A 16545-nucleotide genomic window follows, 5' to 3' on the forward strand; every position below is an offset into this window, starting at 1 on the left:
GTATATTTGATCTAGCCCTACCTTTTAATTTTTCCCGTTGTGCTACATTCCCTCTAATCCACGGAGTTCCCCTATTAAGAGCGTTAAAAACATTTTTAATAAATGGGATTTTCAAAGTGATGCGGAGATCTGGCGCACCCAATCCACCACACTCTTTGCCTTTGTACATCAAGGTTCGTTTCGTTACCTCTCGGTTTGTTCCCCATATTAATTTAACACACAATTTGTTTAAGAGTAAAAGTGATTTATGAGGAGGAGGAAAAACCGTGGCAAGGAAAAGAACTTTGGATACTATATGGGTTTTAACTATATTAACTCGCGCGTTAGTATTTTTATTTTTCCATTTAGCTACTTCTTTAATTTCACATTCCTTTTTAGACCTTTTTAACAAACAGGTCTTAACAAACAGGGGTCCCCTTTGTTGATCCAAATTCCCAATACTTTCATTTCGTCATTTACTTGTACGTTTATTTTTGGTAATGAGGAACCAAACCACACGACTTCTGTTTTTTTTCTGGGTTTAATTTTGCCCCTGATGCCAATTCATATTGTTTGAGGTGAAAAAGTAACCTGTCCAACTCGTCCTGGTTCCTAATGATAACTGTAACATCATCGGCATAAGCCATAGCTGTCACTCTATAGCCGTCATTAAAACAGTATCCTTTAATATTAGTGTCATTATTGATTAGTTTCAATAAAGGATGGATGGCTGAACATACAAAGCAGCGCTTAGCAGACATCCCTGTTTCACTCCACACGAAGCATGGAATTGTTCGGTCAAACTTCCATTTACCTTGACACTTATGATGGATTTCTTGTATAACAATTTTACCATTGCGATGAAACTGTCCGGCATCCCGTAGGCTTTCATAACTGCCCATATATACGAATGAGAGAGATGATCAAATGCTTTCTTTTGATCTAAGCCAAGAATAAAAAGGTCAGAGTCTCTTCTGGAGTATATTACCTCTCTCAGGGTGCACAGATTATCCCACATCTGGCGACCCTTTATAGCACATGTCCTTTCCTTCACAATAATTTCATCTAATATATCTTCTAATCTATTCATTATTATTTTAGCTAATATTTTATAATCAACGTTCATTATTGTTAATTGTCTATAATTATTTATATCACTTTTATCTCCTTTTTTATATAATAAACACATCAGACCAAAATAGAAAGAGTCACATAATACTCCTTTTTCAAGTCCTGAATTTGAAAGCTGAGGTTAAAAGTTCATTTACTTTTACCTCCTGTACCCAACTTGTAAAACTCCGCTGGGAGACCATCTAGACCTGGAGTTTTATTGTTATTCAGTTGCTCGACAGCAGCTGCAACCTCTTCTTTTCTCATCACCCCAAGGAGTGGATCAGAAACAGAAGGTTCAAGAGGTTCAATAACATTTAAAGGTAATGTCATCCAGGGAAGGATGTTGTTTTGCTTTGCTGTGTTCTAATGTGAAGTGTGTTTATTTATTTTTGATATTGCATGTTTTGGTTGCATCTGTCAATTTGTCCTGGAGAGACTCCGACCCTTTTCCCGTTTTACTAATTTGACACACCTGAGAGGAAAGGAGGGAGTGGTAATTTACAGAGTGCTCAGTGACACATAAGACTGGTGGAGCTTGGCGTTAAGGAGGGAGGAAGATACAGCGCCAGCGACCAAGGACGCGGAGCAAGCGGTCCGACTGCTGCAGCAACAGGAGGCCAGATTACGCGGGAAATTAGAGGCGGCGGGGCGGGCCGGTGCCGATTGGTGGTTACAAAGAAACGGCGGGCAGAGTTGAGAGCACCACCCAGTCTTTTGACTCATCCCCTTTAATGAATGGTAGCTGCCTAAAAGAGTAGTGACTGCCGCTGCCTTACTTTCTTTAGCGCACCGGGGCGCAGAACACGAAGAGGAAGGCGAGGACGCCGCCGGGTCTCCCCTCTGGACCGCTTCACTGGATTTTTAATTCTTTGACTTTTAATGTTGTGTCTTATTGATTTTTATTGTGTTGTCCCCTGGCCAGGGTTGTGTTAATTCATTTTATATTTGTAACTGTTTAAATATAATAAATTATACGTTAGCCTTACAGTTTTTAATTTGTGTGCTTTCCCTTGGCGGCTCCACTGCTCTGTCCGTTTGGAGGAAGGTTTCCCTCCTATAAAAACACTGTGGAAAAAAATCCCCTTCGCTCTGTTACAGTAATGCAGAAAACATGGAAGAGCATTGTTCTCTGACAACGTGTCTTTTTTCGCTCTAATTGACGCTTAATTTTCCACTTCCATCTTTAATAGAGGGGATAAAGTTGCTTCCACGTCTCCTCTGACCAGAGACAATCGCAAAGTCAGTGTTTCCATTTCCATCACACCCTGCTGTTATCTGCGTATTAAATAATAATTCATTATTTATCAATTCTAATCCTTTTTTCAATTAATCCATCTGATGTTCCTCTTCTTTGTTTCTTTTTTTACATTTTAGACGTATATATGTTTTTACATCTTCATTATATTTCATATTCTTAGCATGATTTAGCTCCAGACATTTGAATTTGAAGAAATCTTTCAATCGGCTTTTAAGCAAATCCTACAGTTCAATCTCAGAACTTACCAGAACTCTTAATTGCAATATTTTTTTAATTTCACATTTTAGTTCTTGTGTTAGCGCTAGATTCCTCAAACATGCCGTATTTAATTTCCAATAGCTCTTAGGATAGTCAAGACCACACTGCATTGTAGCTTTAACAATCATATGATCAGATAGATCAGTCATATAGGTGTCATAATTAAGAGCGCGTATTGAAGAAGAAATATAGATCCTATCTATTCTAGTTTTGACATTTGTGTCAAATCTAGTAAAATGAATCTTTGTGGGATGTATTACTCTTGCATCTACACAAACTTGCGCTAAAAATTTACCTTCACGATTGATCTTAGAAGGCGTTGTAGCAACTCTATCACTTTCTTCCATTACAATATTAAAATCGCCACATATTATTAAATTAAAACACACTTCCAAGAGCTGCTTCATTTTTTTTAACAGCCTCATTTTATTTGTCCTTTCAGGTGCAGAATAAACATTAATGATCCGCATCTTCTGTCCATGATAAAAACAGTCAACTAAAAGAAGTCTTCCAGGAATAATGTCTCTTCGTTTGATTATATTCACATTTGAGTCATTAAAGAAGATACCAGCTCCATCTGCGCTATCCTCCCCGATTGAAACTATTGAGTGCCCCGGACACCACATTTGAGTTAGGGCAGATATATCATTATCACTTTTCAGTCTCATCTCTTGTAGACAGAGAATATCATAATTTAGCTTTAATAAATAATCAACTTTCCTTTTTCTGTATCTTTCTGACTGTAAACCTCTAATATTCCAGGTTAGTACTCTGAGGAGACTTCTATTCGAGATTAGTATAAAGCAGGTTACTTACAGAGGGCTGGGTCGGACGTCTTTCCGTTTCTCCCTACTATAGGAGGCTACAGAGACTCTCCTCTTTCTGCATACACTAGGGGAATCATTAATCAGCTCACCCTTTGCAGGGTGATCCTTATTGGAAAAAACTGCCCACTGTAGCTCTGCTTCCGTCTGATCATCATCATTGCTTACTGTAATATTTCCCGTTGGTATTTCCCCAGGAGATCCTTGACTCTCACTTGCGCTTTCATAGCTCTCAGATGTGATGTCCTCATCGCTTTCATCATCCTTCTCTTCCTTGTTGGTTTCATTCTCACTGACACTTTCTGATGATATCGAGTTGGATCCATTTGTATCCCGTGTGTCTACTTGCTCCTCCTCACAACCTTCCTCGTTTTCCTGCTGTTCTAAATGTAGATCCAGATGGTCCTCCTCCTCCGGGTCAGTAGGTCCTTCTGTTGTGATGGTTGTATTTTGTTCAATCGGAGGAGGCACTTGAGACCCAGGTTCTGGGAGGTTTCCTGACTGTTCTGGAAGTGTTTGTTCTCCTGCTGGAACTTGAGACACAATCAAAGGGACCTCAGAGTCTTCTAGAGTTCCTGCTGTCTGCTGTAGATCAGATGTCTCAAAAGCAAAACGAGATTGATGCTGATTCTTAGCCATGTTTGCATATGATCTTGGACATTTGAAAAAAGTATGTCCTATTTGACCACAAAGAGAACATTCACTTTCATTTTGACATGTTTTGTTGTCCACCGGCTTAATAGGTGGATGTAACACCTCACAATATCTTTTCAAATATAATTCGATGTCATGATCAGGGATTCTTCCTGTCCAGAATTTGACCACAAGGGTGGTTATTTCAATTTGAAGAGATGATTCTACTGTCCACTCTTTCCATTTTGGTTGGTCAGAGCTTGAAGCAACAATCTCCATGAAGCGTCATAGAGGAGCTTCCTGGAAAAAACACAGTTCAAAGTCCCTTCTGTTTGGGAGGGAGATGAAAGAGTAAATGTCCCGAGGATTCCCCCAAGAGGACTGAAAAAGCAATTTCTCCGCAACATAATCTCTAGTGGGAGGTTCTCCTTCCCCAACATATTTCAATCTGACCCATAAATTGCCAAACTTGGAGGCATAGGGTGCAGGTGTAGGGCGGCATGATAGCTTCTAACACTGGGCACAAAAGGAGCAGGTGGGCAAGGATAAACTAAGAGTTACCCCCCTTTACTTTTTTTTAAATTACTTTATTTAAATATCAAAATTCACAATTACACATACACATAATACAAGCACCATGTACAAATTATTCACATCTTGTTTTACATTTTACAATAATAAAATCTCCCACGGCAAGTCGTTACCTAGTTTCATATCTCTCGTTTTCCTTCTCAGCTCAGTTACGATGTTTTTACATACTACGAAACTACTTATCATTTTTTGTTCTATAACCCCTTTAGCCCTTGTTTTCCATATGTGTACATTTATAATGCACATCAACCAAAACAATCTTCTTTTATTTTCACTCATCTTTTCTTTAAACAAACCGTATCTTACTGCTTTTCTATTATTTTCAATATTAAAACCTAGTTTATCCATCCTCCTTCTTATTTCAACCGTCCTGTAACATGATAGCAACAGATGATCAAGAGTTTCGTCCTCATGGGGCATTTCTTTGTAGTAACAAAGCAACTCCACAGAACCACAGCTCTTACTGGGAGACGTCCGACAGAGATAAGCTACACTGTATCTCTCATGTTCTCGGATATTACTTTATCATATATGTTTTTAACTATTTTCTGATTTTCTTCTTTTTCAGCAAACTTATATCGTATCATACCTTCATTTTTTTTCCCAGATTGATTTTATTATATATTTGTTTTGAGTTTAATTGTAAAAGATTTAAACCACACACTGATCTACAAAATCCCCGAACACAAGTTTAAAGTATGGCTCTCCCTTTCATTTTTTCCACAAAAATTTCTTCCCTTGGATCCAGTGGGTGCTTTGCTCAAATGCACTATATACATTTTTTTAGAAAAGGAATCATCAAAACAATGCTAAGATCTGGCGCTCCTAATCCTCCCTTTTCTTTTCCTTTATACATTCATTTCCTCTGCATTACTTCGCGGTTTGTCCCCCAAATCAATTCAGTACATAATTTACTTAATTTAATAACAGTTTTCTGAGGAGGGGAGAAGACAGTAGCTAGAAACAACAACTTTGAGACTACATGTGTTTTCACGATATTCACGCGCGCGCAGTTTGTATTTTTATTATCCCATTTAGCTACTTCGTTTTCTATTTCACTCTTTTTCTTTCCAATTCAAAAGACATGGATCATTTTTAGTAATCCAAATACCTAAAATCTTCATCTCCTTGTTAATTTTTAAATCAATTACAGGTTCTTTTAAGTTTTGTCCAAACCAAACTCCTTCGGTCTTTTCCTGGTTTAGCTTAGCACCAGTTGTTCATATTTTGTTAGCAAATCCTTAAGTATTAATAGCTCCTTTTGATCTTTAATAATTACAGAGACATCCGCATAAGCAAGGGCAGTCACCTTGTAAGCGTCATTTAGGACGTATCCAGTAAAACGGCTATCACTATTGATTGTTTTAAGTAACGGATTTATTGCTAGAACATAGGGCTGCGCTTAAAGGACATCCTTGTTTCACTCCACATTCGACTCGAAAGGGTTCGGTCAGTCTTCCATTTACTTTAATCTGGACAAGGGATTTTTTATATAATACTTTAATCATAGAGATGAACGTTTCAGGCATATTATAAGCTTTCATTACTTCCCACAAATAAAAGTGGGAGATGTAATCAAAGGCTTTCCTTTGGTCGAGACTTAAAATAAAAAATTCTGTGTCTTTTCTACTATAAATTATTTCACGCAAAGTACATAAGTTATCCCACATCAGACGACTTCTTATTGCACATGTTAGCAAATATTTTATAATCAACATTCATTATTGTTAATTGTCTATAATTATTTATATTATCTCTTTCCCCTTTCTTATATAGCAAACACATTAATCCATTATAAAAGGAGTCGCCCAAAGTTCCCTTATGCATGCCTTCATTAAAAACAGTGGCTAAAAATTTGGATATTTCATTCACAACTATTTTATAAAATTTGGACGGAAGCCCATCTAAACCAGGGGTTTTGTTTGTATTTAACTGACTGATCGCACATTCTACCTCCTCTTTAGTAATATTTCCTAAAAGTGAGGTATATTGGATGGAGTCCAGAGGCTCTATTTTACTTAACAGGTATTTTGCTGCACTTGTTTTTGTAGATAACGGAGAGAACATGTGGGCACGTAGCCTTCTGATAACTCGCCTTTTATCTACTTTGTTTACAAAGGAGTTTCCTCCCTCATCTCTTGTAGAAGAAATAAAATCATTATTACGTTTCTTTTGGTTAACGCCAATCATATAATCTTTATTATCATTTATATCACCTCCCATAAATGAAAGTAAGTTAAAATAAGTTAAATAATATTTCATTATTTACTTTTTCAATACTAAGTTTAAGTTCTTCAATCTGGTTCTCTTCATCCTCTTTTCTAATTTTTTTATTCTTCAATAAAATATATTGATTTACTTGTTTGTTATACTTTATATTTTTTGCATAATTTATTTCTCTACATTTAAATTTGAAAAAGTTTCGCATACGTTCTTTCAGTATCTCCCACAATTGTATATCAGATGTTGTGAGTTTTTTAAGCTGCAAAACTTTCTCAATTTCTGCCTTTAATTCCAAAACTAGTGCCCCATCACTTAGACAGCTCGTAATTTAATTTAAGTGGAAGGGGGGTCAGTGCCACACAAAATCGTAGCTCTGACTACCTTATGATCAGAGAACTCAGTTACAAAATCATTATATCTTAAAGCTAAAATCTCGGAAGATATATAAATCCTATCTATTCTAGTTTTAGAGGATGAGTCAAACCTTGTAAAATGAGTTGTCTGAGGATTTAAGATCCTATATAAATCCCTAAGAGATGCGTCATTGCATATTTGTGTAAGTAGTTTGCCTTCCCTGGACTCTTTGAATGTCGTACTAGCAATCCTATCATTCTCTTCCGTAACCATATTAAAATCCCCACATAAACAGTATTAAATCCACATTCCAACAAATGTCTCATTTTCTTTAGCAATTGCATTTTCCTTGTTCTTTCGGGTGCGATATACACATTAATTAACCGGAACTTTTGACCACCATAATGGCAATCCACAAGTAAAAGCCGTCCTGGTATTATATCTCTTTTCTTTATATTCACATGAGTGTTTTTGAAGAAAAAGCCCACTCCGTCAGAGCTGTCTTCCCTTATCGATATTATTGAATGACCAGTATTCCACATTTTATTTAATTCATATATATCTGCGTGTGTTTTTAGTCTCATCTCTTGAAGGCACAAAATATCATAATCAAGCCTTTTTAAGAAATCAACCTTCCTTTTCCTGCTCTTTTCTGATTGAAGGCCTCTAACATTAAATGTTATTATTTTAATGTTACTCATAGATTTACTAAAGGAAAGTCCATTTCAAAATTATTACCTCACGGAGGACTTGGTCTATTATCCTTCCGCTTATCTTTTCCACAGCTAGAGGCAGAAACAGTCCTTTTTCTGCCTCCTCTCATGTCCTCATTGACAAGCTCATTGAGGGCCGGGTGACTTCCACTGAAGAAGGTCTTCCTTTTTCCTTTCGTTTCGTCAGGCAGAGCAGCAAAAGCCAGAGACGCCGCCTCTGTAAGAGGGAAGGATCCAAGGTCCTCGCTATCTCCGTTGTCATCAGATGTCTTCTCACTGTCGATTTCCTCGTCATCCCTATCGCTCTTGTTCTCGCCATCAGATGTCTCTATGACCAGGTTACCACCCAGCTCTTCATTACTCTCGTCACTTTTTTCACTTGACTGAGACAGTGGAGATGGTAACTCATCTTGGATAGGGCTAGGTTGGTTATCCTGATCATCCACTTGTGGATGATCTAATCCAAGCGAAACCGGGAGTGACAGTGAGACTGACGTCGGGGGAGGAGGAAGAGGAGGAGAGGGGGGAGCCTCTCTCTCCTGGGCATTCGCGGGGGCATCCATTGCTTGAAAAGGATCCTCCAAAGACGGGAAATCCAAAGTGTCTGAAGGTTGAGGTTGTCGGGAAGACTTAAGTATGTTCACAAAAGACTTGGGGCATTTAAAGAAAGTGTGCCCTTTCAGACCACAAAGGGAGCATTCACTTTCATTATGACAACTTTTAGCCTTGTGGCCCAACTCACCGCATTTCCAACATTTAATTGTGGGGCATTCTCTCACCTGGTGGTCTAAATCTTGGCAGATAAAACACCTCACTGTTTGTCCTGGATAAATAATCCTTCCATTATAGGGGCCCAACGAGATGGAATTAGCAATGGAGATTATATGTCCAGCTTCATCTCTACGCATCCGAACTTTGTATTTTTGGACTCCATACCAGAATCCGAATTTATCCACTGGCTTGATGGGAGGTTGAAGAATCTCGCAATACCTTATAAGATATAGCTCGATATCTTGGTCTGGAATCCTTCCAGTCCAGAATTTAACAAGAGTCACTACCTCTACCTGGACAGAAGACTCCACTTGCCAGTCTTTCCATTTCGGGTGCGATGCGTTGGAAAAGGAAATCTCTAAGAAGCGACGTAAAGGCGCCTCTGAAACACAGCTCAAAATCCCATTTACTAGGAAGAGTGATGAAAGAGTATACATCTTGCACATTCAGCCATGATGTTTGTAATAACAGTTCTTCAGCAACATAATCACGGGTCGGGGGATCCCCGTTTCCGATGTACTTAAGTCTCACCCATAAATTGCTGAAGTTAGATGCAAACAATAATGGGGCATGATTACCTAACTACTAATAACGGTCAGTAACCTCCACCCTTGTAGTGATGGGTTGTTCGTGAACGAAATGGCTCTTAGAGTCGGCTCTTTGACGTGAACGACGCGAGCCGGCTCCTTATCGCGAACCGTCACGTGGGTTTTTTTTTTTCTTTCTCTCTCTCTCACTTTTTTTCTGCTTCACTCAGCAGGCGAGCCTTGTGCTTTACGCTGGGCAGAGGGGGGAGGGGCGGTAGTTACACTCAGTAGCACAGGAACAGAGCCAGAGGGAGAGAAAGAAAGCCAGGGACAACAACGTCACATTAGAAAGGTATAGTAATCATCCACAACTATTTTCAGTTGCAGATGATAAAGGATTCAGAAAGTTTATTCATGCGGGCCCATATGACAGAGAATGCATCTTCTTTTTGTTTTCATATTATAATTTATATTTAATTGTGTTGTGGTTTGCAGTGGTTTGCAGTGTTTTGCGTTGTTTCACTTTAAATTTGTAAAAGGAAAAATTTAAATAGTTAAAAGTTGAAATGTGAATAGTTGATTTTTGTATTATGATTTATTTATTAAATTTTATGTGGAGTGAATAAATAAAAGTATATTTACAGTGGCCCCTACAGACAAAGCACATACAAACTTCAAATCACGTACGAACTCTGACGCACGTACAAACTCCAAAACATGTAAAAACACGTACAAACTCCGAAGTACGTAAAAACTCAGAAGCACATAAAAACTCAAAACACGTACAAAAGACAACAGAAGTGCTCCAGAATGCTAGGCGCAGTGTTGAGCTTTTGTTACCTAGTGGCTACACAAGCCAGCAAGTACCAACGACCGGATTTGGTGTGTGGTAGTAACAGGTAAATGAACATTGTTTTTAAATTATTTGAATATATGAGTGCCTTTGTATAAATACACAAACGATACACACATGCTTTGAATTGTGTAAGTGATCTAGTAGCTCTGCTTTGGAAGTTCAGTTCATGCTAGAAATGTGTTTTGGAGTTTGTACGTGTTTTTGTCTCTAGGGGCCACCGTATAAATTTATATATAAACATAAATAAAACCACTTTTTACGTTAGTAATTCCTTTTCTGCATAATTTAATATTATTGTTAATAATAAATTAAAGCAACAAAACAACCTCAAGAGCCGGGTCTTTTTAGTGAGCCGAACCGAAAGACAAATCCCATCACTACACCCTTGCCTCTTCCACTCATTGTTACAGTTCCTTCTCTGAACGAGCAAAGTCGAATGAAAAACAAAATGCAAGTGTCTGAACCAGTTATAGTTTAACATAATCTTGATTTGCTGAATAAAGAATGTCCTAAATGCGAGATTTCTTCTGTTGCCATATTATAAACAGTACATCGCATTAGAAGAAAGCTCTTAAAGGGAGGTGTGTGGCTCTTAAAAGAGCCGTTTGGTTGTTTCAGTTGGTGTGCATGAGCTTAACCGCCGAAACCGTACAGAGTGCGGCCCTGTCTCTTCAGGGCGTACACCACGTCCATGGCGGTCACGGTCTTCCTCTTGGCGTGCTCGGTGTAAGTGACGGCGTCACGGATCACGTTCTCCAAGAACACCTTGAGCACACCGCGAGTTTCCTCGTAGATCAGACCCGAGATACGCTTCACTCCGCCACGGCGAGCAAGACGGCGGATGGCGGGTTTGGTGATTCCCTGGATGTTATCGCGGAGAACTTTACGGTGACGCTTGGCGCCTCCTTTTCCAAGTCCTTTGCCTCCCTTGCTTTTTTTTTTTTTTTAAAAGCCTTTATTTTCAAAATTCATGGCAAATTCACAAGCAACAATACATAAACAAAACTTTGCATCAAAATATTTGGCAATACACATAATAATTTACAATAGATACATTAATACAAAAGTTAACTTACACCCCCCCCCCCCAAAGTACTCAAACATTTAACATTGATTATATTTTTAAAAGATCCCAAGGTAAAGGGCTATTCTTTTTTTGCTCTAAAGTTTTCCTCCTTCTCAGGTCTGCAAGAATATTTTTGCACACAGCCACACTATCTATCATTTTTTGCTCAATGACCACCTTGGCTCTGGTTTTCCAAATGTGGGTGTTAATGACACACATAATAAGCCAAAAGAGGCGTCTTTTACTGTCGTACATTTTTTCTTTAAACAGACCATATTTTATAGCTTGTATGTTGTTTTCAATTTCAAACCCCACTTTAGTCATCTGTTGTCTAATCTCTACTGTTCTATAACAGGATAACAGTAAATGTTCAAGGGTTTCATCTTCGGCACATCGTGACATAGGACATTCTTTGGTGGTAACATAACAGCTCCACTGAACCACCGCTCTAACGGGGAGGCGTCCAACCGAGATCAACCACACTGTATCTCTCATATTTTCAGATATTAATTTGTCATAGATATTTTTGACTATTAACGGATATTCTTCTACGCCCACGCCCTTATATTTTATCTGTCCTTCATTATTTTTACTGTTAATTGTACTATACACTTGTTTAGTGGATACTTGTGTCCAGTTAATGTTAAAGTTTTTCCATTGTTCTGCAGTGTCGCCAAAAACAAGCTTATAATAAGGTACATTGGATCTAGCCCTACCTTTTAATTTTTTCCATTGTGCTACATCAGCTCTAACCCACGGAGTCCCCCTATTAAGAGCACTAAAAACATTTTTAATAAACGGAATTCTCAAAGTGATGCGGAGATCTGGCGCACCCAATCCACCACACTCTTTGCCTTTGTACATCAAGGCTCGTTTCGTTACCTCACGATTTGTTCCCCATATTAATTTAACACACAATTTGTTTAAAATCAAAAGTGATTTATGAGGAGGAGGAAAAACCGTGGCAAGGAAAAGAAGTTTAGATACTATATGGGTTTTAACTATATTAACTCGCGCTTTATAGTTAGTATTTTTATTTTCCCATTTAGCTACTTCTTCTTTAATTTCACATTCTTTTTTGGACCAGTTTAACAAACAGGGGTCCCCTTTGTTGATCCAAATTCCCAAGACTTTCATTTCATCATTAACTTGTATGTTTATTTTCGGCTTTTGTAATGAGGAACCGAACCACACGCCTTCTGTTTTTTCTGGGTTTAATTTTGCACCTGATGCCAATTCATATTGTTTGAGGTGAAAAAGTAACCTGTCCAACTCGTCCTGGTTCCTAATGATAACCGTAACATCATCGGCATAAGCCATAGCTGTCACTCTATAGCCATCGTTAAAACAATATCCTTTGATATTAGTGTCTTTATTAATTAGTTTCAATAAAGGATTGATGGCTAAAACATACAAAGCAGCGCTTAGCGGGCATCCCTGTTTCACTCCACACGACGCATGGAATTGTTCAGTCAAACTTCCATTTACCTTGACTTGTATGATGGATTTTTTGTATAATAATTTTACCATGGCGATAAAACTGTCCGGCATCCCGTAGGCTTTCATAACTGCCCATATATACGAATGGGAGAGATAATCAAATGCTTTCTTTTGATCTAAGCCAAGAATAAAAAAATCAGAGTCTCTTCTGGAGTATATTACCTCTCTCAGGGTGCACAGATTATCCCACATCTGGCGACCCTTTATAGCACATGTCTGTTCCTTCACAATAATTTTGTCTAATATATCTTCTAATCTGTTCATTATTATTTTAGCTAATATTTTGTAATCAACGTTCATTATTGTTAATTGTCTATAATTATTTATATCACTTTTATCTCCTTTTTTATATAATAAACACATCAGACCAACATAGAAAGAGTCACATAATACTCCTTTTTCAAGCCCTGAATTCAAAGCTAAGGTTAAAAGTTCATTTACTTCCTCTATACCCAACTTGTAAAACTCAGCTGGGAGACCATCTAGCCCCGGAGTTTTATTGTTATTCAGTTGCTCGATAGCAGCTGCAACCTCTTCTTTTCTTATTACCCCAAGCAGTGGATCAAAAACAGAAGGTTCAAGAGGTTCAATAACATTTAACAATGATCGTAAAGCATTACTGTCTGAAGATAATGCAGAAAACATGGATGAGCATTGTTCTCTGACAGCATGTCTTTTCTCGCTCTCATTGACGGTTAATTTTCCGCTTCCATCCCTAATAGAGGGGATAAAGTTGCTACCACGTCTCCTCTGACCAGAGACAATCGCAAAGTCAGTGTTTCCATTTCTATCACACCCTGCTGTTATCTGCATATTAAATAATAACTCATTATTTATCAATTCTATTTCTTTTTTCAACTCATCCATCTGATGTTCCTCTTCTTCGTTTCTTTTTTTAGATTTTAGACGTATATATGTTTTTACATCTTCATTATATTTCATATTCTTGGCATGATTTAACTCCCGACATTTGAATTTGAAGAAATCTTTCAATCGGCTTTTAAGCAAATCCCACAGTTCTATCTCAGAACTTACCAGAACTCTTAATTGCAATATTTTTTTAATTTCACCTTTTAGTTCTTGTGTTAGCGCTAGATTCCTCAAACATGCCGTATTTAATTTCCAATAGCTTTTATGATAGTCAAGACCACACTGCATTGTAGCTTTAACAATCATATGATCAGATAGATCAGTCATAAAGGTGTCATAATTAAGAGCGCGTATTGAAGAAGAAATATAGATCCTATCTATTCTAGTTTTGATATTTGTGTCAAATCTAGTAAAATGAATCTTTGTGGGATGTAATACTCTATAGAGATCTCTAAGGGAAGCATCTGTACAAACTTGCGCTAAAAATTTACCTTCACGATTGATCTTAAAAGGCGTTGTAGCAACTCTATCACTTTCTTCCGTTACAATATTAAAATCGCCACATATTATTAAATTAAAACCTACTTCCAGGAGCTGCTTCATTTTTTTTAACAGCCTCATTTTCTTTGTCCTTTCAGGTGCAGTATAAACATTGATGATCCGCATCTTCTCTCCATGATAAAAACAGTCAACTAAAAGAAGTCTTCCAGGGATAATGTCTCTTCGTTTTATTATGTTCACATTTGAGTCTTTAAAAAAAATACCAACTCCATCTGCACTATCCTCTCCGATTGAAATTATTGAGTGCCCCGGGCACCACATTTGAGTTAGTGCAGATATATCATTGTCACTTTTCAGTCTCATCTCTTGTAGACATAGAATATCATAATTTAGCTTTAATAAATAATCAACTTTCTTTTTTCTATATCTTTCTGATTGTAACCCTCTAACATTCCATGTTATTATTTTAAGAATACACATTTTTTTTTATGTAGTAGGAGGTTATTCGGTAGAGAGAGGGAACATTGTAGATTCAACATTACCTTGCGAAGGGCTGGATCGATCGTCTTTTCTCTTATCTCTGCTATAAGACGTCGTCGAGACACTTCTTTTCCTACCTCCTTTCGTTGTTTCGTTGACCAATTCCTCCATTGCGGGATGCTGTTTATTTAGAAAAATCCCTGTTTGTGGATCCGCATCATCTCGTCTTGCTGAGTTATCCGTAGAAGAAAACTCCACAGGAGACGAAATGGGTGATTCTTCACTATCACTTGCACTTAGGTAGCTTTCTGATGAATTGTCTTCCTCGCTTTCCCTTCGCTCGTCATCGCTCTCACACTCCGCATCCGAGGTTTGTGAGAAGGATTGGTCTTCCGGTTCTTCTCCACTTTTTACTGTTCTTTCTTCGAGTTGTCCTGAGAGCATCAAATCCTCCCCTATGTTGTTGTTGTCTGTCTGCGGCTCTGTTACTCCTGGAAGATTTGTTGTGGTACAATTACCAGGTTCTTGTCCTGAAACATCTTCAGGGACAGCCAATGGATTTATTAAGGACACATTTCCATATGTGAGCCTTTCTTGTAGTGGGGTTGGATTTGAAGCTACTAGCAACGCTGAGGTGGATGAAAGGTTTGTGCGAAAAGCACTCGTGGAGGGCTGCTGGGAGGTTTTAGTTATATTTGCAAAAGATTTGGGACATTTAAAGAAGGTGTGTCCCTTCAGTCCGCACAGGGAACACTCGCTGTCATTTTGGCATTCTTTTGCTTTATGACCCAACTCCCCGCATTTCCAGCACTTACAGGTAGGACAGTCTCTTACTTGATGGTCTAGAGCTTGGCAGACAAAACATCTGTTTGCCTGTCCAGGATATATGATACGCCCATTAAAAGGGCCCAGAGAGATGGAGTTAGGGATGGAAACGATATGACCTGCTTCATCTCTCCGCATTCGTACTTTGAATTTTCTTACTCCGTACCATAGGCCGAATTTGTCAACCGGCTTAATAGGAGGTTGTAAGACTTCACAGTACCTTTGTAGATAGAGCTCAATATCCTGGTCTGGAACTCTTCCTGTCCAAAATTTCACCACAATTGTTGTGACTTCTAGCTGGACTGGAGATTCTACAGACCATTCCTTCCACTTAGGGTGATTTAAGTTGGTATGGTGAATTTCCAAAAACCGTCGTAAGGGGGCTTCTTGAAGGAAGCACAACTCAAACTCTCTTCTATTGGGTAACGAAATGAAAGAATAGATGTCCTGCGGGTTTACCCATGAAGATTGGAAAAGGAGTTCCTCCGCCACATAATCGCGAGAGGGTGGATCGTTGCCTCCACCGTATTTCAACCTTACCCATAGGTTGCCAAATTTAGAGGCATAGGGTAAAGGGACATAAGGGGGCATGTTTAAACACACAAGGGCTACAAGCAGAAGGGAAGGGATAAACTCAGGCAACGTTGCCTCCCTTGCCCCTTCCACTCATGGTTATATTTTCTTCTTTGACCGACCAAAGACGAATGGAAGTCAAAGAGACAGGTCCTGTGGCTTTATGTGTGCTCTGAGGACGTAAAAGAAAACCGTATGAACGAGTTTCGCTGGGCGGATTAAAGCTCCGCCCACTCTTCTGTTGTCCAAATGTTGACATTTTGTCTGTCAAGGAGGCTCACACCAACAGTAATCAGTAGTTCACTTTTTTTTTTTATAAAAACATAACATGTAATGATCACTAGAATCTTTTTAGTTCATATTAAACACTCTGATCAACTGTAAAACGCCCAAAAAAAAAATATATTCAAATATATTAGGTAGTTAAAAATTTCTTTCTTCAGGCATTTTCTATCTATCTCTATAGCACTAGTCTGTAATTCACTCAGTTTGGGATAAGAAAACGTCACTAAGCACCATGTACATGGTGTATATGTGTAACGCAACTGAAGGAAGGGGAGGAAAAAAAAATTTAAAAAAAAAAAAAAAAAAAAAAACGAAACCACCACACACAGAACATTGTCCGTGCAT

At 38.2% G+C, this 16545-nt stretch overlaps 3 protein-coding genes across 3 annotated transcripts in view; 1 reads left to right on the forward strand and 2 right to left on the reverse strand.

Annotated features, from left to right (window-relative positions):
* The window catches only part of LOC146510531 (glutamate receptor 1-like), a 441677-nt gene that overhangs the window by 171315 nt on the left and 253817 nt on the right, over positions 1-16545 (forward strand). The gene's annotated exons all lie outside the window — the stretch shown is intronic.
* Positions 3015-9353, reverse strand: LOC146510539 (uncharacterized). Its single transcript, XM_085175002.1, has 2 exons — positions 7972-9353; positions 3015-4032 (listed from the first exon to the last, which is right to left on the reverse strand). The coding sequence occupies exon 1, from the start codon at positions 9161-9163 to the stop codon at positions 7973-7975; it is 1191 nt and encodes a 396-aa protein (XP_085031128.1). The 5' UTR covers positions 9164-9353; the 3' UTR covers positions 3015-4032; position 7972.
* Positions 10024-16180, reverse strand: LOC146510540 (histone H4-like). Its single transcript, XM_085175004.1, has 2 exons — positions 15991-16180; positions 10024-11023 (listed from the first exon to the last, which is right to left on the reverse strand). Exons 1-2 carry the CDS (start codon positions 16172-16174, stop codon positions 10734-10736), a joined length of 474 nt encoding a protein of 157 aa, XP_085031130.1. The 5' UTR covers positions 16175-16180; the 3' UTR covers positions 10024-10733.

This window comes from Neolamprologus multifasciatus, chromosome 10 (assembly GCF_963576455.1).
Source record: "Neolamprologus multifasciatus chromosome 10, fNeoMul1.2, whole genome shotgun sequence".
Taxonomy (NCBI): Eukaryota; Metazoa; Chordata; class Actinopteri; order Cichliformes; family Cichlidae; genus Neolamprologus; species Neolamprologus multifasciatus.